At 29.8% G+C, this 24,712-nt stretch overlaps 3 protein-coding genes across 5 annotated transcripts in view; 1 reads left to right on the top strand and 2 right to left on the bottom strand.

The window, feature by feature from the left end:
- The window catches only part of LOC125855069 (floral homeotic protein PMADS 1), a 287,719-nt gene that overhangs the window by 94,403 nt on the left and 168,604 nt on the right, over nucleotides 1–24,712 (top strand). The gene's annotated exons all lie outside the window — the stretch shown is intronic.
- Nucleotides 679–4,143, bottom strand: LOC125855071 (probable ubiquitin-conjugating enzyme E2 16). Of its 2 annotated transcripts, none has more exons than XM_049534728.1 (6): nucleotides 4,035–4,143; nucleotides 3,822–3,925; nucleotides 3,569–3,671; nucleotides 3,112–3,175; nucleotides 1,247–1,335; nucleotides 679–1,141 (listed from the first exon to the last, which is right to left on the bottom strand). In XM_049534728.1, exons 1-6 carry the CDS (start codon nucleotides 4,062–4,064, stop codon nucleotides 1,046–1,048), a joined length of 486 nt encoding a protein of 161 aa, XP_049390685.1. In that variant the 5' UTR covers nucleotides 4,065–4,143; the 3' UTR covers nucleotides 679–1,045. The 2 variants fall into 2 exon arrangements, with proteins under 2 accessions (XP_049390685.1, XP_049390686.1); XM_049534729.1 differs by having other exon boundaries at nucleotides 3,822–3,928; nucleotides 4,035–4,128.
- Nucleotides 8,187–14,095, bottom strand: LOC125855041 (cytokinin dehydrogenase 5). Its single transcript, XM_049534684.1, has 5 exons — nucleotides 13,183–14,095; nucleotides 12,622–12,749; nucleotides 11,828–12,103; nucleotides 10,331–10,593; nucleotides 8,187–8,707 (listed from the first exon to the last, which is right to left on the bottom strand). Exons 1-5 carry the CDS (start codon nucleotides 13,757–13,759, stop codon nucleotides 8,371–8,373), a joined length of 1,581 nt encoding a protein of 526 aa, XP_049390641.1. The 5' UTR covers nucleotides 13,760–14,095; the 3' UTR covers nucleotides 8,187–8,370.

Below are 24,712 nucleotides of genomic sequence, written 5' to 3'. Positions count from 1 at the left end.
AATGATATTTATGAAACTTATTTTTGCTATGTGCATTAAAAAAGTTACTTTCCTCATCTTAAAGAAATTTTCGAGAAAATATTTTGACCTAACAAACATCCTCATTCTTGATTATAAGGATGAAGTACAACTTCATTGCTAAGGACTTTTAGGGTAGGAAATACTAGTGACTACTGATTTTTAATAAGAGTTGGATGCATAATTTAAATTCATTTGTAATATATCTAATTATGTAGTTGTTCTCTCGTGAAATATATATTAGTACTAGCTATGTGAAGAATTGCATTATCTAAAACGATAGAACATTTGGAACATAAATCTTAAATCTTAAATCTTAAACATAGTTTTGTTCTTATACTGAATATAAATAATCTACCAAATTTGGAGTTTTAAGCTTTTGGCTCAACACCTAAAGGCAACAACAACAAACCTAAGTGTAGTCCCATAAGCGGGTTCTAGGGAGGGACCTTACACCTCTACCTCGTGGAGGTACAACATATGTTTTTACCGAAAGACGCTAAAAGTTTTTGGTTCAACACCAGGCAATGATTATAAAGTGTTGCAGTTACGTTCAGAAAATGATCACAAAGGTTGTAAGCTTAGCAAAGCTTGTATTTCATATGCAGAGAATCAAGCACTGGAAAGTCATATACACTTTCATAGTAGAACTTTTAACTCCCAACATTTAATCAAGCAAAGCAAAGTTAGATACATAGGTACATCGCACGCTAAGGTGGACGATAAAGGGCTGGGTTTTAAGGCCACAGCTATTATAGCATAAAACACAATTTTCCAACCTATGCTTCTGTATCACATTCAACCAGAAGCACTAACACTGCTATACAAGTAAAGGCTGCTTAATAGCAGCTATAAAATTTTGCTCAGCATAGAATGCAAACTGGCAAATTCAGAATGTCGGTTGTTCTTCTATTACTATTTGTTTTATAAACCAAATTCTCTTTGCTTTTTGGGAGGGAAAAGAGAACTTTTCAGTTGGTATGGGAGTTGGAGTCACTACTGTTGCAATCATGTGTAGCTAATGTTACTACACTTTATCGTCATGGAACCACCATCTCGTCTCCTTGGGAGACCTGCCGTTTTTGCAGTTCTTCACATAGCGATCGTTGTCCGCAGGACGTTGCTGTTAAAACCCCAAAACAGGCAAGGTAAATATGAGGTCTTGATCTCAAAAGGTTAAAAGTCCATGACAAATGTAAAATTCAATTGAAATGTAATGCTAACGAACCTTCACAGTTGAGCTAGACAACATTGAGAGAATGCTGATGCAGATGGAACTCACAGTCATGGCAGGGGACCATGAATCATACAGGATATCTGCAATCAACCAGCACCAACACAACAGTCAATACTGAATCATATATATTATTACACATTTTTTCAGTTGGGGTGTTGGCATATTATGACAACTCAATAACCAAAATCCTGTGCAGCACATAAATAGACATCATACAGAGTAATATTCAACGATATAATACATAAGTCTGTTAGTTGGAGAAGCGGGTGGCGTGCTACAGAAATAAGTCATACTCCTCTTAAGTAGAATTGACAGATATAGATCAGTTTAAGATCATAACATGCTCATGTTTCTGTTCAGCGCAGTAAGTTTGTGTTTATCTGAAAGTATCAGGTCTAGCTTGTGGGTTGTGGCTCCAAAACCAGAGAGCTAGACATTCCAGAGGAGCCAATGTATAAGCTGATGACTAAAGAGTCTATTCCCCACCAACATGTTAGCTCTGCTCGTACGCACTACATCAGCCTGGTCTTTGCAAAATCAGTATTCTACAGCACCACCTGACACCTCTTCCAACAGAGCATGCTACAGAGGTGTCTACCTAAATAACATGGCAGTATCAGTAATAAAGGTTAACTAGCCATACTAGTGACTACTAGCTAGAAAAATTCAGGCCCCCAATGACCACCACACCACAACCCACACTCTTCTCACAATAAAAGATAAATAAGAACAAAGTGGATAAAGACAAAGTATAACAATGCGAAGAGAACAAGAGGATGATGCCAAGTACACAACATAATAGTTTATAACCTTGAGCTAAATGATGCCAACATGTAGAAGGATGAGCTAGTGAATTGGGAATACAAGAATCCATCAACTCCTAAACATGCTAAAATAGGAGAGTTATTGCTGCAATTCATGAACCCCAGGATTACCTTTTTTTATAGCCGATAAACCCCAAGGGCCAAGTAGTGCACGATTCGAAACACAGTAGATAATGGACCTGGGTTTTTCTACCCATCTCCACTTACCCGGGATTACTTTATAAACTTGTGAAGAGAATTTAACAAATGATTATGATACATAGTTTAAGAGGAATTTTCCACAGTACAAGAATATTACCAGGAAACAAGAAAACTAGTCGTAGAATAATTATAGAATCGGCACTATAATATACTACTTCCTCCGTTTCATTTTATGTATCTTAGATTGACTGACCACAAAGTTGAAGGTGTGTACAACATACCAAAAGTACCTTATGAATCTTGCGGTCTTAAAATGGTATGCCGTTCTTATAAAGGAGTGTCATTATGTGTAAAATAGGAATCAAAGATTTGACCAAGCGGGTCAAATTTAAGCTTCAAAATATCCAGGAGATGTTAAACGCTAATTTATTTTCATATTCATTTCCACAAACATGAGTTCAACACACATATACACAAACGAAAGAATGCACCACAAGTCCACAGAGCCAAATCAAAATAACCATATATAGGCTAGATTTCATCTTTACTCAACTTGCTTGTTGAGAAGCAACATACTAGTACACGAAACAAAATAAAAACAGAGAGCCATAATCAAGGAAGCAACAGGGGCAACAGCATGACACTTAGCACAATTGCAATCAAATAATCGTACTAATTCAAGATACCGTTGTGAAACAGCCATGCTGAGGAAATAGGGGGGAAATGCTTCTCAGTTCTTACTCATCTCAGGTTGTACAGTTATAAGATATATGCAGTTTCTGTTCCTTACATATTCAAGTGCCACATAGATTACTTTACACTATTGCATCGTAGTAACCAATTAAGACCAAATGAGCAAACAAATGTTTTGCATAGGATGGGAAAACAAACCTAAACAGATATGTCCATTGCTATAAATGTGAGGATGCGATGGAGCTGGATGGATAAAAACAACCTGTCAAGTCAAGAGATAAAATAAACTTTTAAAGAAGAAAATTACTATATCAAACAAGCAAACTAATATTTTGCATTCCAAACATACGACAACAGGAATCAGACTCCCCATTGAATTATTTAAAGCTGTTAAACCAACACAAAAACACAATATATTGAAGTATTTCTATTAGTTTATTATAGCAATAAAGAATTCTCTCAAGTATTCCCTTTTAAATCAATGTTGCACTTCACCATACTGAAAAAAGCTAGAAATTTCTTCATTTAGCAACTGATAATATCTACTGCTCATATCTTCAACCAAACAAAATTTTGATCCTAAAATTAAGCTACAAAAACAGTAAGACAAAATTTTCTTCATAAATTATACTAAATAAAAAAGAGGAAAACTCACTTGAGGGGCTTCCATAGGGTAATGCTCAGGAAAATCAACCTGAAGCTGATACATCTCATTAGCATACAAAGTTCCTGGTGCCCCATTCACTTCAATGATCCATCTACCACACAAAAACACAAGAAATCCAAACAATTCATGAAAAAAACCAATAAAGCTGAAATCTTTTTCCTTTTTCCAATCTACCCTTTTCTTGAAATTCAACACAAAAATCAATTTCAGAAAAAAAAAGAAAAAAAAGAGCAAATAATACCTTTGAAGATTATCAGTAACTTTGTGTTTAAATCCAGCAGGAGGATTAACCTGCCATTCCATTAGCTCTTTTTGCAACCGATTACAAGCGATCTTGCTCAAAACCTACTACATTTCAACTCAATCAACAACCCCATTTTACCAAAACAAAAAAAGAGTTCATATAATTCATAAAAGATTCAAAAAAATTTAACAAATAGACATAAAAACAAACCTTGCGAGATGAAGCAGAAGGACTAGTCATGGCGTCGATGGGATGTGAGTTCTTACAGGAAGAGAAAAAGATGAAAAAAGGAACTGGTCTGCGTAGAGTGAACGTCGAGTGGATTAATTTAAGTAAAAATTTATTGGGGGTATAAAATGTAAGTGATGAGAAATTTTAGGGGCTTGTTTTATAATTATGAAAAGTAATTGGGTGATTTTGTAAATTAAAAAAGAAGGAGATTTTGTTACAGAAAGTGATCAAATCGGGTCAATGGGGTTTTTTCTGGTGAGATGGATAGTCACGTGAGTTTCACCGTTAGATTTGGACACGTGGAGAATGTTGTAGGAGGAGTCACGTGACAAAAGGTCCACGTGGGATTTTGGAAAAAGTTTATTCGTTTATTGGATGTTAAAAAGTTTTACATATCTTTTATTTTTTGATGCATTAGATTTGGAATAAAGAAAAAAAGATTTGGTCTAGATTTGACATTTTTGTTTGATTCCATATATTTCACATTTTAATTTACATTTTATCTTTTATGTCATACAAAAAATAATTACGAACTCAAATTACATGTTAATTTAGTTGGTTGGTTAATTAAATTTGATCTTATTCGTGATGAGGTTCTTATTTTATAAACACTACGAGTTGTTGTTTTACGGTATTGCTCGACCTAGTTTAATATCAATTATTATATATTTAATCAGAAAAGCTTAGTCCAAACCACCAATCCATGAAGTGGAGAGCTCACTCAAATCTATAAACTCATTAGTATTTATCTTTTTTAAATCAATAAGTGACAATTAAGACACAACATCGATTGATTTCATCCCAGTGTATGAAACGCGATCTTTCAAAAGACTTAAAACAACATATGCCAACAAATCTTTATATCGTATGAAATTTATTGATTTGGGCTTAAAATTTTGAAAACTAATTATGTATGAACTATTTTTATTAGAATTTTGTATTTTAAAGAGTTATCGAAAAAATAAAAAAATAAATATTTTCAACTATTAAACGGAATAAAAGGGAAAATAGATCGGGTTTGTCAAAGTCATAAGGTCTCAGACCAAAAGAAAAAAAGTCATAACGTCTAATAAACAAATAATAAACAACAAGAAATTCGACCTTAAAATAGGAAGAAGAAAAAAGAGGACAAATTTCATAAAAGGGAAAATTTAATTTATAGCAAACAGATTTTTCAAAATAACACTCTATGGGTATAATTTATGTAATTACTTTTCATGGATATAGTTTAGTTTGCTATTAAGCATTTATTTTGTATATAACTTTTTTTTTTGTTAAAAATTTATACAATATTTATTTTTTAAATAAATTGAATCATGAGCGCAAAAAACGGCAACAGAAAATTTACATAATCCCATGATTTAAGCTAAACATCCAAAATCAAATATTTTTTCCAAAAAAGAGTTCTACAGCGATAGAAAGTCCATAACATCTTGTCTCCTCAAACGACTGAAGCATCCCCTTAATCTATAATTTTGTATATTCAACGCCAGGTAATCGTTTCTTTCAAGGAAACTTCATGTTTTGAAGCGGCAAGAAAGTATACAATTGATTTGTATAGTATATAATTAAAATTTTGAATAACGAATAATTTTTGTTTTGTTGATTCTAATGTTTTGCAAAAATTTGTATTCGTTTATACAAGATTAGAGAAATCGTATATTAACAATTCTATTCTATTTTTTTTGTTCGAAAAAAAGTTGAATGATACGATTTGTATATATGTATTGTATATGATTCGAATACGATTGTGTTCATTAATGCGAGTAGTTTTTTATATTTTATACGATTACTTATATGTATACATATATACATCAAGCAATTTGTATAAATACATATCAATATACAAGTGTGATTTAGGCAGAACCTATACATAGACTTCAAAATAAAAATTGTATATAACTAACAAAATATACAAATATCAATATACAAAATTGGATGTTTGCGCATGAATCTGATTCCCTATAAAAAAAAATTAAAGATACAAAATGTTTCAGTTAAGTGTTGCATATTATTATATGCTTTTATACAAAACCAAAACACTTGTATAAATAAGTTATATTTGTATTTGCATTTTCTTTGTATATAACTATAAATTTATAGGTATATGAGTATGCGTATATGAATATAGTACTTAAATATACAAAATATACAAATACCTCAAGCAATATTTGTATATATTAACTCAATATACAAATCATTGTATACATATACTTCAAGCAATTTGTATAAACACAAATCAATATATACAAATGTGATTTAGGCAGAAACTGTATATAAACTTCAAATAAAAAATTGTATATAACTAACAAAATATATAAATATCAATATACGAATGTGATTTAAGCAGAAAATATACATATATACTTCAAGCAATTTGTAAAAATACATATCAATATACAAGTGTCATTTAGGCAGAAATTATACATAGACTTCAAAATAAAAATTGTATATAACTAACAAAATATACAAATATTAACATACAAAATGTGATTTAAGCAAAAAATAAACATACACTTCATGCAAATCACGTTCCTAATGTTCTTAGATCCACTCTCCTCTGAATCATTGTTTATGACTTTTTTCTTACTTCCTCCTTCAACAATTTTAATGCCACTAGCCTTCGCGTTGTTGATGACTTTCTGAATTGTCATTGGGTCATTTTTTTCCTTGGATCTCAATTCTTCAATAGATTGTTCATCTTGAACTTTTTTAGATTTTGCCATAGATCCTACATTGACCTCAAAATCCGGAGTTAAATCCATTGAAAAAGAAGGTGGATTGTCAACAACATTGACATGCAATGACATACCATACCTCTCGTATGGAGATGAATCATCCATTCTGATTTTCAAAAACTTATAATTTGATAAGAAAGAAAGATTTTTTTTTAAAAAAAATATGAAAAAACTAGCAAGCATAATACATATACAATTGCTGAAGAAGGAGAAAAGAAAAAAGGAAAAAAATGGATTCACCCACGATTTTGACGATTACCTGCGAAAATTGAAAGCACGACTGGAGGGAGAAGGTGAAATTTACTCAATTTGAAATTCAAATTAGAAGTGGAAGAGTGATTTTAGGAGAAAGATATAGAATGTGGATACGAGAGATAAAATTGATTATGTATAAAATTATATACAAAAGCGTAAGAAGGTCTTTGTTGGTTCAGTATACAAAGAGGTAGTGGGTTCCATTAATTATGACAAAAAAAACTGAAACTATAATTACTGACCGTAAATAAATTAAACTATACCCTTATTAACTAATTACTTAGGGATGTTTGCCAACTCACGTAATTTTCCCTTCATAAAATTAGATAGCAAACCCGTTAACATGGGCTCATCCACAAAGCATATCGAGAAAATGAGCCCATTTATAAAGGAAGCCCAATACGTATTGGGCCAACCGCAGCGATTAACAGAAAATTGGGTCCAGCCCAAGAAGCAAAATACGCACTGATCTACTGCAGAAATGGTGATTGATATACACAAATCTGTGACGCTATCTAAAAGTTCTATAATTTTTTTTTTTAAAAAAACGAAGGATCATTTACTAAACAATTATCTCGGAAAAGGGATAACCCGAGAGAGTTTTTCAAAAGTGTTCCCAATCTCGCTTGAATAGTATTCTCTTAACAATAATTAAAAAAAAAAATAGTATTCTCTTAACAATAATTCTAATTTTCAAATGCAAAGCTTCTCTAATTATTATATTTTTTGTGAGAACACAAGTCTTTTTCTTCTTTTATTATAATTTTTTGTGAAATATTCTTGAAGATGACCTCTTAATTGATACGTCATATTCATGAAGAAAATATGATGCCCTACCAAATAATGCAAACTTTATGTGTGCAAAATGACAAAATTTTGGTACCAACCACTCCTCAACCGTACTACACTTTTACAAAGAGAAAAAAAAAACGAAGAAATTACGAATTCCTAATATAAGTAAATATATTTACGCACACGATATTTATATAAATTTATTATAGAAAACGTATTACCTTGAAAGTGGAATCTTCTATACAAATTAAAATTAGTCGTCAAACCACAAAGCAAATATCAAACATCTTTGCGTAGAAAAAAAAAAGAACATAGATTAAACTCGAAACCAATCATTGGGACGAAGATTTCTTCTTTACTAAATAATTAAGTGAATTAATAATTTTTGCTCTTTTTTCCAACTTGATATGTACATAAAATACACTAAACATGATCCTATCAAATCTACTACTAACTAATTCTGATCTCAACTAATCCTAAATCCTAATTAATAACTAATACCAATTAATTAATTAATACATAATCAAACGTCACCAAGTAGCAGTATTAGGATTAAAAGAAGGCATAAAAATCTTTTGGCCGGTTGCTAATATATGCCTTGGATCAAACTCTAATTTTCTTTGTTGAAATCTTGTCCAATATTTTTCTCCAAAATGGTCCCTCCATTCTCTTTGATTGTCATAATGAGGCAAATATTGTTTCACATTGATCTTTTCATCCTCACAAAACTTCAATATTTCATAATTTTGATTACTTAGGTAATCCAATGTTTGTGTCTCATCACCATTCTCCAATGCAGACCTCAAAAACGCGACCAAGTAAAACACATCTTCTTCTGGTGTAACTACCGAACTCCTATCGTCCCATCTGAAATACACATGATTTTTCGTAAGCGATAATTTTTTAAAAAGTAAATTGAATAAGTTTGTCGTATTAATTGGACTATATGGTACTAGAAGATGATTTTCGAATATTCGTGAGTTGTTTTTTTAATGAGGTTAGGAAGTAGTAACTGTTACATAAGCCAAATAAAATTGGTCCCCTTAAGGAAGATCTTCCTGACAAGATCTTGAATGTTTAATTTGGACCATTTCTAATTATTATTGGATTTATTTGGGAAAAAAAAAAAGCTTCTAATTATCCTAGCTGGAAAATCATGCATGTGTGCCACGTGTTTAGGTGGACATGCCACTTATCATACGACAACAGAAATAAACCACTGACCACAAAGCATTGGAGTAGGATCCGTAGACAGTCGTGGAGTCAAAATTTTTCTTTAAAAGATTATAAATATAAAAAAGTAAATATACGAATAAACGAAGGAGTTTAACACGTATTATGTATACATAAATTAGTGATATATGTTCTATCAAAGGAAACTCGAATGAACCTCTAAACCTAGCTCCGCCCCTATATTTAGAGGGTCAAGGTTTTTGGTACATTTTTCTTTAAGAGTAATGTTCAAAGCAGACAATATCATATATTATTAAACGTATTTTTGAACTATTTTAACTTAATAATTCATATATAATATAACTCCAACTCAACACGTCAATTATATTCTCAACTCGATCCCTACTTTATTGACTTTGTCTTTATTCCTATATTGGTTCATTGCTATTTACTAGACAAAAAAAAAATTATTTTACTGTTTGTTTGGTAGCTAGGACAAAACAAAATTACAGCAAAAACTCTGCACGAAAAAGTAGACACTGAGGGATCACTTTTAAGCTATTTAGAAAGGTAGCTAGGGACCATTATTAACAAATGGACCATATACTATACAAATGTTTGTTGAAAAAATTGATTTTTTTACGTATTTCGTAATTAACGATAAAATTGAGAAAATTGGGTGAGATGTCTGATGAACATATAATCCAAATTTGTGAGTAGTATTCCATGACATGACATAGACATATCACTAGTTCTACAAAAGTTTGTGTCATGTATGATGATGAGTAAATTAATGGCACAACAAAGCATATAGTATATTCATATTCATTATACATAAATCATATACATATAGTGTTTTGTTGCATGCATGCAAGGACAATCAACGTAAGAAACAGACAGAGGTAGATGACTGTACAAATATATCATGTTGACATATATATATTAGTAAATAATTGAGTGTTTTTTTCTGAACAGATTAAGTTTTTAGATGATATAGTTATACAATTCAATCAGAAGAGAAGAACATACATATTATTGTTGGATTTAACTAGTATATTGTGTTTTACTATCATCATATTTTAACATGTTGCAAAAGATTACCTATATGAACGAACAACCACACATGCTTTATACTAGTTACGAATGTGACAGAACTGAGTAGTTTTGGTCAAATTTCATATTTATATATATTAAACATCTACTTAACTCATTCAGAATTCGCTAAATTATCCTTTTTAATATTCAATACTTATAAATTAAAAATTATGAATCAAAGTCAAGGGTATAAAAGTAAATTTACAAGGGATGAGAACTTACTTGTTTTTGTTCATAGGGTATATGAGTATTGGACCACTAGTTTTGTTTCCCAAAATGCCCTTAAATACTCCTTTATCAAACTCAGCAATTCTTGATTTTGGTACAAATAAGTTTAGCCATGGATGTGGCACTTCCCATAAACCTTTAGACCGGAGTTTTAACTCGGCCTTGTGAACCCGGTCCAAAAAATCCACGTAAGGAAGGTCCGTTGTGAACTCTGAAGCTGGTATATAATTTAATTTTTTCAATAATATTTCAATCTCCTGCATTTTCATTAAAAAAATATAAGATTAAATAATAAAATCAAAGTACAAAAAAATGAACTTTTTATCTTTATTTTAATATAAACTCTAATTAAAAATTCAAAAAATTAACAGAATTATTAGACTTAGGGAATAAATATTGGTGGGTGGTCACTGGATGGCTTAGATATAATTAAATAATCATATAATAAAATATAATAGTAATATTTTTTTAGAAAAATAATTTCTATCTCAGGATCTGATAGATTATGGAAGATCTTCCATGTTTTCTTGTGCATGTTGTGTTCCATCTTTTTACGTAAAATTCTGTCATCAAATAAAATAATTATACTTTAAAAAATATTTTGTTTTAAAAAAATTGTTTTGGATATGTACCAAACAAGGAATAACGACAGATAAGCTTGGTAGAATGTTCTTATTTTTCTAATGTCAGACATTAATTAAATAGCATACCACATTTCTTAGTCTTGCTAATCTAAAATTAGATTAACTAATTAGTCCAAGTCGTTTGGCTATCGACATGGAATATATAATGATATTTCATAAGATTAGTTATCTCACGCCTATTATTTTAGTACGAAATGATTTATTGGAATAATGTATATCGATAATCAGACACAGAATAAAATAATTTTGTATAGGTTATCAATATCTAAGAAGATTGAGTAGGTAAAATAAAAGAAGAAAAATAGGACTCTAAGGCATAGTATCGCCACCTATTAGCAAAAATATTAATTGTATACTTTACAGGCTTTATTCGCACTAAACATGCATTAATCAGAGAGCTAATTAAAGCTAAAGTTTATATAGCATCGTTAGATCATCAACTTTATCCATCTTTTAATTTCAAAATAGCAATAGTGTGCATCATGTGTGAAGGAATCAAGAAACTAATTAAACTAAAAAAAAGACTTTTTTTTACTTAAGTAATCTATCAAGAAAACATAATAATGATGAAGCAACAACATAATATATTTAACCAAAATATGCATAATATTTTAATCAAGCTTAAGTTATATGCACTATAAGCATAAAAATATTTTAACTATTTGGTCACTTATGTGGAATTTATAATCTTGAAAATAAGACGGATTATATAACCCTAATCTTATACTGTCGGTAGGGATAAGATCTGCTTATATCTTACCCTACGTAGAATTCATTTTTTGTGAAATTATACAGAGTATGTTGTCGGTGTTATTATAATTTTCAATAGAATATAGTGGGAACAAACCTGATCAATGGTATCAGCATTTGAAAGGTGATAATTTTTGGTAATTTCCAAGCAATATAAAACACCTCCTTCAGCCTTAAGAGAAGAAACTTTCACAGGGTTACTTGGTGAGAAAAAAGAAGACCTCCAATTATTTATCAAACCTTCATCAACTATAACAAATCCTTCAACATAATCAAATTTTTGTGAAGCTGGTTTTCCATGCAATGATATTAAATATTCTTGGTCTTGTGTGAATATTGAAAAATTGGAATATAGTACTCGAATCCACCTCACCTGCGTACACATTAAATAAATGAGTTTAGCTTCTACATACTAACAAAAGCAGAGTTGAATAGTAACCTATAAAACTAAAATAGTTTATTTGATACAACAATTTATGAGGATTTGTCATGTATTTGATAAAAAATTTACGTTGACTATAAGCCTATTATAGTCAAGCGTAATTCACTAAATAAAAATTATGACAACATCACTTTGTGAAAATTAAATGTGATGTCAACATTAACAGTGCCTTAAAAACAACGGTTTTTAAAATGAAGTTGGAAAAAGCTACAAACAAAGGACCCATATTTCATTTCTCATATGTCATGAATTATGCCACCTCCTTTCGTGTCTTGTCCAAAAACTAATACTAAGAAGAAAAAAATTAAAGCCCCACCATGGAAAGTATAACAATAACAATATATTATTTAGTATAATTTCACAAGTAGCATATTTCGTTCGAAAAGAGTGAGATGTACACGGGCTTTACTTAGTATAACATATTGGTAGAAAAAAATATATGTATATACCCTTTGAGGAGCTTGTTCAAGTGCAATTCTTGCTCTTGTTATGATCCCAAATTGTCCTAATCCACCAAGAACGGCTTGAAACAGCTCAGAATTTTCTTTCTCTGAACATGTCAATAGCTCACCCTTACCTGTTTTCAAACACATGTCACATCAATTATGATAAAATGGTACTAATCATAAACTAATTAGTTTCCAATTTTATCTCAATAATTATGACAATGATTTTAACATAATTATTGGTACTTGCTAATTACAATGATTATACCCTATAAGTAGTTAAGCTTAAAAACAAAACACCCCATGTGGTAGTACATCCACAATTTCATGAAGTACATATATCTAAACTAAACATATTCTGAAAAAATATATTAAAAAGGGTTCAAAATTAACACAAAAAGGTATTGTTGGAAAAAAAAAACCCATCTATCCTAACATCCCATGTTATTGTTCTAAAGTTACATATCTGGCAAACCACTTTATTTCATAACAACAGCTATTACGAAAAATTAACTTTTTTTCGTAAGATATATACACTGACAATATAAAAAAAGTTAATCATACCTGTAACAACATCGAGTTCATGGACATTGCTAATTTGAGGGCCATGATTAAAAGCTTGACCACTAATTCCAGCATTAGAGAGAGTACCACCCACAGTTAAGTACAAATAATCCGTCCATGATTTCGGTGCGAGACCGTATTCTAATGTGGACGTCAACACATCAATCCATAATTCTCCACCCCAAACATCAGCGTACATGAATTTCTCCGAAATAGTTAACATCTTATTTTTCGAGCCGCCATCGCCGCTCATTTGAACCACAACGCCATTTGTCGTCATGGCTTGACCATTTATAGAATGTCCATGACCTCTAGCCGACACGGTGAACCCACGAGCCGAGTCGTATGCAGCCTTCACTAACCGCGCTACATCCTCGGATGTAGCCGGGTGAAGAACCGCCATCGGCTCGGCTCTATACACTCCGCCGAAATCCACCGAAGCGGATTGTAAATCGGCTGGAGCCACGCTGAGTTTCCCATTGAGTCCGAGCAGTAAAAGGTCATTCGGGTTAAAAGTAAATCCCACGGTAACAATTAAGCGACATATCGCTAACGTTAACAATAATTTCGTAGCCATAGTGAAACTAAAAATTGTAAAGAGGAAGGAGGAACTTGTTAGTATATAAAGGCGGATTCAAAATTTAAAATAGCACGACTTTGGGGAAAGGGAACAAAATCTTGTGGCAGGAAGAGAAGTACCAGGATCGTCAGCAGAAGCGTGGGACTAACGTAAGACAGATTACACTTTAAAGATTTACCAAAATCAAAAACATGCAAAAGATTCTCAAAAATCCTTTTTTTTTCTTAAGAACAAATCATTAATAACGTCAAAAGATATTTGAAGGTGTAAGAAATGTTCATATTTGCTAAAAAGAAAAAAAAAAAGTTTATAGTAAAGTTTATGAGTTAATTTGAGATATTGTCTATGATGTGAGATACAAGATGGGTATTTATAGGACAAAAAAATAGAGAAGAGAGGAAAGTGAAGATGGGAAGAGAATAGTCACGTGCGAGGATGATGCCTGACACGAGTGAACTTTGATGGGCCCGGGTTTTAATGGGGCCCATTAAGGGATACGGAGGATCTTTGCGTGGGACATATACAAGGAAACCTTCACGTGGGCGGAAGGACTGGTCGACGGGTCCGTTCTTTTGTTTTTTCGGTGAATCAAATCCGTATCAGTAAGGTGAAAATTTAAATAGTCTATCAATTAAATTATTGAAATTTGTTGATAAAGATGACTTTGTATCTACACGCTAGCTTGAACTCGAGAATATTTCTATAATACAGTTAGATTTCTCTGTAGTAGTTGTTTTTTGTAAAAATAATAATAAGTAATTTGGTGCTGATTTACAAGTTATTCTTCTTATTATATATAATTGAAAGATGAACAAAAACTAAAAAGGTTGTCTAATTTGATTGGAACTCATAGTCTGTAATTGTATTTTAACCTATTAGTTGTTGAATTGTTCTCTGCAATAACATTTTTTATATTATGTAGATGACTTAATAAAAGTTTAGGAAGTCTCCATTTATTATGAACAATAATGGGAAATATTAAAAACGATTGGAGTAATATATAACTATACCATCACAACAATATGTAAATTAATTACCAAAAATTCAACTTGTCTAAAATCTAAATGATGCATTCGCAAGGATAGCTAAAATAGTTGAGCAAGGAATCTTTCAAGTGAGGGGTGTCAACTCTCAAGTTCAAAATAATATGCATGTTCTTTTATTGAGCTTGTTGTATAACGGTATAAGCCTTATCCAGTATTATTTACCTCTTTTATATATACGCGCAAAGGCTAACGACCGTGATTTCCTTATCATAATTTTTTTGTCTAAATGATGTTCATAAGGTAATATATTAATAAAATATTGAGGACGTTGGTGCTAGGCAATAATAATATAGCCTAGAGTTGCATTATAGTATTTGCACTGCAGTTTGCAACTAATTAATAGTAAGAAATTAGACCTCCATTTAATAAATTAATTAATACTAATTGATTAGTGTCTATCTTCCCTGAACTGAAGGAAGTAATATTAAGTTAATGATGATTGATCAACATACGGATTGAATTAATAAAGCTATAAAACACACGAAGGAAATCTAAGCATTGATTATGGATCTGTCTTACTAATTTAATTGCTTAATCAGGTTAAAAATTAGAAACTAGTGGTACCTAATTATTGCTTTAAATATTGCAACTAATTAAGTTAAAAAATAATTACGAAAAGACTCAATTAAACAGAATTGTTTAGCTTTGTCGCATTCCTAATGGTGGAATATTACTTGCACCTATGCATCAGTACTGAAGTTTATATACTATTATTATTTCTCACCTGATATATGTTATTTACGTTGTAATTCGATTAAATTTAAATTTATGTCGAAAAGTTTTAAGGGCTAAATGGCTCTTTTAAGTACAAATACAATATCATACTTAAGGTTCTAATTCAAAATTTAATTATTTACCACTATACCTCAATTATGATTGCATGTTGGTATATCCTATATATAAATACTTCAAAATATCCATTTTACTAAATATTGTCCGAAAATAATGAAGTGGGAGAAGAGCGATTAGAAAGTGTTAGGTTCAAATTTTGGCGATAAAAATACTATACGATTTCCTCTGGTAACACCATAATTATCAACAACCAAACAAAAAAAAAGTAGCTATGTATAAACAGTAGAGGAAGAACTTGTTGAGTACGTCTTAGATTGAGTCTACGTCTTCAATAGTTGGCTATGGCTAGATTTCAAATAATTGACCAACTGCAATATTTGTGACAATAATTAGGTCCACTTGTTGAGATATATAGTATATGTATAATAATTAATGTATACATACTTTGACTACTTAATTATTAACGTGTCCTACCTTCTAAGCCGTACTTTTGTTATAATAAAGCTCGTATACTATCCATTCAAAAGTTTAACTTATATATAATGATATAATAAATAATTTTTACACTATGAAATTAATTTCACTCGATGTAGGCAATTTATCAGTAATAGCGTATTTTTTTTTATATAATATTATGAAAGTAATAACGTAATTTCAAGATTACAAAATTTACTTTTTATATAAAGACATGATTATAATTTATATAAAATATTTACAGAATCAATATATATATATATATATATATATATATATAGAGTTAATTAACCCCTCCCCCCACCCAACCCAAACCAAACCAAAAACAAACAAGAGACCTAAGAAAAATTCACTAAAAGATTTTCCAAATTTCATGAGTTGCCTAAAGTATATTGACCAAAACCTAAGAGCACTTTGAGTTTTCTTCTATATATATATATATATATATATATAATATTTATAAAAATATAAAAAGAACTTGTTATAGACGTAAGTGGATACAATTAGATATGGCTCTTTCCAAAATACCAACTAAGTTAGGTTTTGTGGACTTCAACATAAATGTGCTATAATCACTATCTATGAGTCTCTTTCTTTCTCTTTTATTTTGTTTTGCATTTGGTATCGATATTTATATTGGTGTCTCTGACTTATAAATTCAAATTCACGCCTTATAAGATTCATTTTTAGGAATGATGCTCTTAACTAACACCCACCCAACCCACCAACGTATGTTAGTAATTATGAATAAATGTATTACGTATTTATCGTTTTGAATAATCTCTTGACCTACTTTTTATTTATCAGTATCTGACAATCACGTGCGTTGCAGGTGTGTATCATGTGTGAATCAAGACCAAATTCTAAGAATAGCATGTAGAATTATTAATGTGAATCCCTTGGCCCATCTTGAATTTATTATTTTCAACTACTTGTTTCTGTTTGTTAGTGATGAAAATGATGTAACTTCATTGTTGCTTTTAGTTCCTCCATAACCACCACAAATTTATTTCTTAATTAGTCTCTGTCAATAGAAGAATTTGATAAACATTTATAGGTCCAAATATTCAGATGGTTAATCAAGTCTGATTAGAACATAATTAATATTCAGATGGCTAATCAAGTCTGATTAGAACACAATTAACGACAACACATAGTGGCTAATTAATTTGATGTAAGTACATTGAACATACGTAATGTTTCATGTTCTGGAGTAACAAACATAAAGGACATAACAAAACATTAGTCTTAGTCCAAATTATACGTCTTGATTTGATCCACGATTAAAATTAATTAATTTGACTCAATTAAATGGTAAATGACCAAGACAAATATAATATCTAAGCAAAAGTTACTGAATTCGTATCTAATATAAGAGCAACATGTTCTTTTTTTGTTTTTTAAAAAATATTTTTTATTTAATAATGTTAAAGGGAAGTGGGAAGTGATTAGTTAATATTATAATTATTAAATATTCTTGTTTATAAATACGTCTATACTCATTTACTAGTCCTGACGTACATTCCAGGTATGATTTTAGTGAATTATTCTTGGTTAATTATTATTTAAATAATTAAATCAATGTCACATACAAAATTAGGAAATTTTTAATTTCATTCTTACATAGGCATCTTGCTATTTGCTAATATCCAATTAATGTCTATGTCATCATATAAATGATTCGTTACAAAGATTATGCCCTGAAATTAAAAAAAGATAACCAAAATAAAATCTGATTAAAAATAGAAGAAAATCTAAGGATTTTGACCCCTTTGATGGATAATTCAAGTTGAAGATTATGACAGTTAATGTGTATTTTAGCATAATTATTAATCATCATTTGTATTTTAACTATAAATTATACATCTAGCTACATATAGGTGCATGTAGTGTGGGAAAAAAAGGGGTCATATAGGTTTTGTCTGTTTTTTCATTTATTGCTCTTAGAATAAAGTTTTTCTTAAGCTTTCATAATCAAATTACACTTTTAATAATCTTATTATCATATCCAACTCAGCATTATATCATTTTCAGCGGAAAACGCACTTAATAAACAAATAAGGAATAAGGCAAAAAATTATTCCAAAATTCTAAAAATTATAGGTGGAAAATGATTCATCAGAGTGATAGTGGAATGATTTGTTGATTTGTTCTTTGTAGCATATAGACAAACTTCACATATTTCGCACTTAATGGACAAATAAGGAATAGAGCAAGAATCTATTCTAAAACTCTAAAAATTATACTAATAACAAAAAAATATTCTCCATGAAAGAGGCAACAATAGAAAAAAAAAAGATAAAATTATTTGACCATATTTATGATGTTTGCAATATCTTCCAAGTGGACTCATGTTTACGTAATGTTTTTTATTTTATTTTTGACAATATAGTCTAAAATACTGGTGATGGGGTTAATGTTTCGGATAGACATAAAATTCAAATGCAATAATTTAGGAAACAAATCTAAATAGTATAATTAGATGATTTACACCCAATTGGAGCATTTTAAAATTGGGGAGGATCAATTCTAGGGCCCAATAATTGATATGAAAGAATAAATTCAATTAAAAAGTGAACTTGAATCATCTTTAATTTGTTATTTTATTCAACTCGTGAAATGTTAATATATAGTAATTTATTAAGTTGAGACTTGTCCAATCCTTCACTTTGTAGAGTTATATTTACATATATTAGTTGTTGTAGTAAGATTATTATCATATAGTTATGTGCTCACAAATAACGCTCGATATAATAAAACAATTATATCTCATAGCAATTCAGTACGTATATTTTTAGGTTTTTATAATTTTGATTCGTATATTCGTAATAATACTATAAACACTTTAGGGTGTTGTGAAGACATATTTTTAAGTAAAGCTATAAAAAAAAATTGATCAGTGGATACAAAACACCTATATTTTAGAATCTTGTGTATCGACTAGTATAATATATATATATATATATATATATATGTTTTTCCATGAGAAAAATTATAACAATAACTTATTCATTTATTAATACAAATTACAATAATGAGTGTGACTCATATTTTATCCTTCAATTCTTGTTTTTCATCTTTGTATTAAAGTAGATCGAGACAAAAATTCTAGAGTTAAGTCTTTATAACATTGTGGTAGTAGAAAGAAAGAAAAAACCATAAAAATTAACCAAAATCAGAAGCTAAACACTTTTTAGCTCCATTATTCCAAGTTCTAAAAAGTTTTTTTCCATCTATTTCTTTAGTCTTTGTTAATTAATTAATGTATTTGTCTTTAAGTATCCTTTTTTCAAGGGAATGAAAACAACTCATATACTGCTAATGAGTTGGAACTGACCCCAATTGTTTTTATCCATCATTATGTCATTTTTTGTTCTGTTGAGTTACATAAATAATATATAATTATTTAATTACTTTAAAGAAAAAGGGAGAACAATTAAAGGCTTTTTAAAATAAAATAAAATTCCCAATTGATTGTTTGGTACTCATATTGAAGCTTGACTATTCTGAACTAGCGTCATGTAGGACCTCATTTGGAGGGGGAGGGGAGGGGAGAAACACTCCCTACCAGGAATTTTTTTTATATTTAAATTGAGACTTCTGATTAAGAAAAAAAATAATCTTATCCGCTGCATCATATTCGTGGGTGGTACTGGAAGGCTTTAGTTATAGTGATCTCTTCACTACTTTTGTCTGATAAAAGTGCAAAGCAAGAGGCACAAACAGGGACCTATATATGCAAAGTGCAAAAATATATTTTTTAAATTAAGTATTACTAACTTTTAATATCTTACTCAAAAGCTATTGATAAATGATAATATTAAATAAAACAGGAGAAGAATCTCTTCACTTTTCTGTTGCTTCTACCTTTCACTTACACCAATTATTCTTCCTTAGATTTGATTCTTCTCTTTTTCTCTACTTATTATAAAGTTTTGCTTAAAATATATAGCATAAAAATGATATCTTGTGCAACTTTAGGGGTACCATTATCAGAAAGAAAAAAAAACTTGTAATAGTAAAAAATAAATCACAAAAAAAGTAAATTTACCACATGGGGGTGCATGGAATGTGATTGAACATCAAAAGTTCTTTACAAAAATTTTACTTTCCTAGTCAGCTTAGTAACTTTAATGGCAATCTATTTATCGATCATGTTATATTTTACGTCTCTATAATAACATTATATTTATAACAATAATTACATTCATTATAGCAATATACTTTTTATAAATTTACTCTTCTCTAATATTTATACTCAAAGATTGTATAATAATGTGTTATAAGAAATATATCATGTATAAAAGAAGATGAATATGAAAGTACTGATGAATAGCCTCAACTTACTCTAAGACGAACCCATGATTTAAAGATTTGGGTGCACTAATATTGTCTTAACTCAAATATGAGCTCTAAAATAAAAATAGTAAAACAACACTCTAACTGGATTCAAACTCAGGTCTTGTAGGTGGATCCTCTACTTATACCAGCAACACAATGTCACTCCTATGCTTTTAATGGGTGCACGGTTAATTATATTCTAATTTCTATCAGTTTCTCAAAAATAAATTTAAATATATATATAATTTTTTCCAAAATTACTGTGGGTGCACGTGCACCCCACCTAGAAAGGTGGATCCGCTTCTGTTGCTACTTGAGGAGGGATAAAAGAGTCAATTATTAAGCTATGCAACCTTCAAGGGAAAGGTATGTCATTAAAAGACTGAAATTTACTAAACAACCTACAATAACAGATTTCCTGCGTCAAATTTGAATTTTCAAAATTTTTAATCAATCTTAGATGCATGTGTTCCTTATATTTTTTTTTATCGGTACGGTACAACTAGTTATAATTTTTTAGTAATATACATGTCTTTTCAATTTTAATTAATATATGAAAAAATCAATTGAGATATTAAATTTAACAACTATTTTATTTTCGTTTATAAGCAAAAAGTACAAAAAATAATACTATTGCATGTTTTTATTTGTAACAACTAAACGTGATCTAAATATCAAATATCAGTTTTTAATGTTATAACTATAGAAAAGTTTAACTGTAGCTGAAAAAATAGAAAGCCTCAACTTTGTCTTGTAGAAATAATTATAGGAAAAGCATGCGCGATTGTCTAATCAACTTAAAACATTTACGTTAATTTGAGTTTAATTTTGTAGCATAGTCCAATATCCAATTAATTAAGTTGACAAAAAAATTTTGGAAAAAAGAATCATGATCATGTGATGAGTGCAACCAGTCAAACAGAAAAAACATTTGACACATGATGACAATGTCACACAAAATGTGTATGATTATGAGAACACATAGGAGATGGAATTGTCGGTCAATTATTTGAATTTTTTACCTAACTTTTAATTTGTCAATTAGCCAGCTAGATTCATGTTCAAATTAATAATGTTTTATGTTCAATTAAGCAGCTGTCAGCAGGGGTGGAATTAGGGACCTAAGGGTTTATTCAAATTATAAAATATTCATCGTTCTATTTACCTATCTAAGCTATCGATAACCTTTTTGTTAATTTCATTAATACGGCAACTTTCACTTCTTTTGTATTAAAATACAAAATTTGATGTTGAGATGGTTTACACACGCTGATTGTCAATTGAGATTTGAGAAAAAAAATATTTGGTCAACTGAACATTACATTGTGCTTTGATATAAAGGGAGTGATATATAGTTTAGATAAGTTAAGAGAATAATTGATAGTTAAGGTATAAAATTTGCGAAAGAGTAATAGTTTAGATATGTTCCATTAGAATTTGTCTAGGATTCGATCTTAGTATTAGTCCATATAACGAGAATTTCCTTAGTTTCTTCATTTATTTAATTAGTTACTTCTTCATATTTTAAATTTTCTTAATGAAAATTTTAACTTTGTTAGTTGTCGTTAAATTAGTATTATCTATATTTATTATGAGCGGATGTTTATAAGGGCCATACCTAATTAGAAGCTGGAATAATAATAATACTACAATTATAATTAGTTAACACTTGTTATTGGAATGAGAATCTTCTAAAATCATGGCAATATATATATATATATATATATTTTTTTTTTTTTGTCATTATGGGTGTTTGCCTTATGTATGTTTCAAACTTCTTAAGCTTAACCTTAAGAAAAATTGAAGGAAACTTTTCATCTAAATTGATTTGGTGACATGTCTCTAAAGCATAGCCTTTCTTTCCAAGAATATAAGACCAAATTATTGACAATTCCACATCCATGTACAACAACAATAACATAGACGTGAAATTTCACCAATGAGATTTAAGGAGGATAATGTATACGGATCTTATAAAGGTAAAGAAACTGTTTATGATATACCTAGCTCGACTCAACAACAATTCCGTATCCATGTGTTGATTCAAACGTCAAACACGATAATTCAAATTTTCTAAGTTATGAACATGTTATTGACTAATAACTAGTTATAGTTTTTATGATATATCAGAACAACATCTATTTGAATTAGTTTCTGATTATTTTTTTTTTGTGTGTGGGGCAGAGAAACATGAATTGTAAAATATCTATTCCTCAAATAGGACTTGGTTGGAGTTTGAAGAGACATCTTGAATGAAATGAAATATATGGTTTAATTATTTAATCATGTCTATATTATCAATTAGAGTGTCAAACAAATGGATCGATTTGAATCAGAAAATATTAAAATAGATTGAGTTAATAATTGAACAGGTCATTGACCTATTTAAATATTATTTGATTTGAAGCAAGTTAGGTTAAAATGAGCAAAAATCAGATCAAAACCAAACCTGTCTAATTCTTAGTAAATTTTGAAATCAAAGTTGGTTTTTTTATAATTTGCTTGAGTATCTGATAAACTTTTGTCTTATATCATGACTATATCTTATTAATTAGACAAAAAAATTCTCGTGGATCAATCTAAATTGTATATCAGAACAATTTCAAAATGAATTTGACTAAACAAGTTAAAAATGAATCTAGTTAATAAAATAAATGAGTTAATATTAATTAACCCCCTCAAGTATGAATCGAGACGAATTTATGGACAGATTTTGACATTGGCCCCTTGAATCAATCATGAATAGTAAATTAAGTTATGTTGTCATACTACAAAACCAAATGTCAATCAGAATAATCAATCAAAAGGAAAATCAACAAGTTAAAATCAGCCCAGACAAGTGGCATTGCATGTTGAATGAGGATCCAAACTAGAAAGAAAAGTATGACCATTAAAAAAATAATAAAAATGGACAAAAATAGTGAATTAATATTGTACAAAATATGATGTTTAAACAGTGAAGAGTGTGTTATCTGTTGATTATGGAATTTTATAATGACAAGTGCCTCAATAAATGTGGCATGTCCTGCCAATATAATTAATGAAACCCTAGAGTACTCTAATTTATGCTTGTCTGGCCTTGCAGTATTATTGTAAATTTAAATTATACACGCTGATAGTATAATTATCTCATAGTAATACATGATAGCAGGTTAGTTACTATTATATTTAACTAGGTTACTAGTACCTTATTCTAATGACCTTAATTCAATAGTCTTTTTACAATATTAGTATTTATATTGGTTAAAATAATTGTTTTACGTTCTTAAAGAGTATATTATCTCACTGATAAGGGTTGTGAGAAATTGATATCGAGTCGTTTAAGTCCTGAGAACTGAATCATATTCATAACATGAGATTATATGATACAAATTCAAATTTAATTGAGTCATATACTCCTATTGGGCACCAAGTGGGAACCAAATATTTGTAAATTAAAATAAGAAATATATAATGTGCTTATACAGTTACATATTAGTGGCCATTGGCCACTATGGAATAACATTTGGTGCAAAAAAATCTAGCTAATTAGAGAATAATTAGGACTTGGGTACCCACAGTGAGTTGCCCACTTCATGATTGTGAACATTTGGGACCATTTTTATTAAATCTTTCATTGTTTTATAGTAATTATTATTACTAGTCATTGTTCACTCTTTAATTTGTTGACCTAGTTTCTTTTTTATGGGGTATGGCCACTCCTTGTTTTTCCCTCCTCACAAATTATAGAGGTGCAACAACATTTATAACACATGATAAATGGAAAGTTTTGGCTCAGAATTCTTCTATCTTTAGCTAAAAGTCTCATAATCGACCTCTGAATATGACGAAATCGTTAAATATACCCTACGATGCTGGGAATTTGGATTATTCGAACCAAGTCAATTATTTTATGTTGACAGCTAATTGAAACATGTTAATTTCGTTAGTCATCAGATATTTTCCATAAAACTGGCTAAGCCGCCTCTCAACTGGAAGAGTTTATGTGACTGAAAAGTCAATATTGCTTGCTAATAATTACAAAAATCTAAACTATAGTATAATATACATAAAAAATGGTTTCCTAATTAATTTAGCTGATTTAGTAATGGTGGGCTTACACATATGTTGAAGGGACCAAGTCAAAGCCCATCAGAATTCTACTCCAGCCCACTTGAGGTCATCTTTGTTGACTTACCAAAAGCCCACAATAATACAAAATCTTGGTAAGAGAAGATGGCTTTGAGGTTCTTTGAATGTCCAATAAGTGTTGCAGATGCATTGAACCATATCCACTAAAATACTAGACATAGTTTAC

This window comes from Solanum stenotomum, chromosome 2, assembly GCF_019186545.1.
Source record: "Solanum stenotomum isolate F172 chromosome 2, ASM1918654v1, whole genome shotgun sequence".
Taxonomy (NCBI): Eukaryota; Viridiplantae; Streptophyta; class Magnoliopsida; order Solanales; family Solanaceae; genus Solanum; species Solanum stenotomum.
The sequence above is the reverse complement of the archived record's forward strand: the minus strand, read 5'-3'. Positions and strand labels throughout refer to the sequence as shown.

Coding starts and splice junctions, on each gene's coding strand:
- LOC125855041 (XM_049534684.1), bottom strand. CDS start 13,759: ATGGCTACGAAATTATTGTTAACGTTAGCGATATGTCGCTTAATTGTT. Junction 12,750..13,182: donor TGAACTCGATGTTGTTACAG/GTATGATTAACT, acceptor GTTTGAAAACAG/GTAAGGGTGAGCTATTGACA. Junction 8,708..10,330: donor TACCCTATGAACAAAAACAA/GTAAGTTCTCAT, acceptor TGTGTATTTCAG/ATGGGACGATAGGAGTTCGG.
- LOC125855071 (XM_049534728.1), bottom strand. CDS start 4,064: ATGACTAGTCCTTCTGCTTCATCTCGCAAG. Junction 3,672..3,821: donor GTTACTGATAATCTTCAAAG/GTATTATTTGCT, acceptor TTTGTGTGGTAG/ATGGATCATTGAAGTGAATG. Junction 3,176..3,568: donor ACCCTATGGAAGCCCCTCAA/GTGAGTTTTCCT, acceptor TTGACTTGACAG/GTTGTTTTTATCCATCCAGC.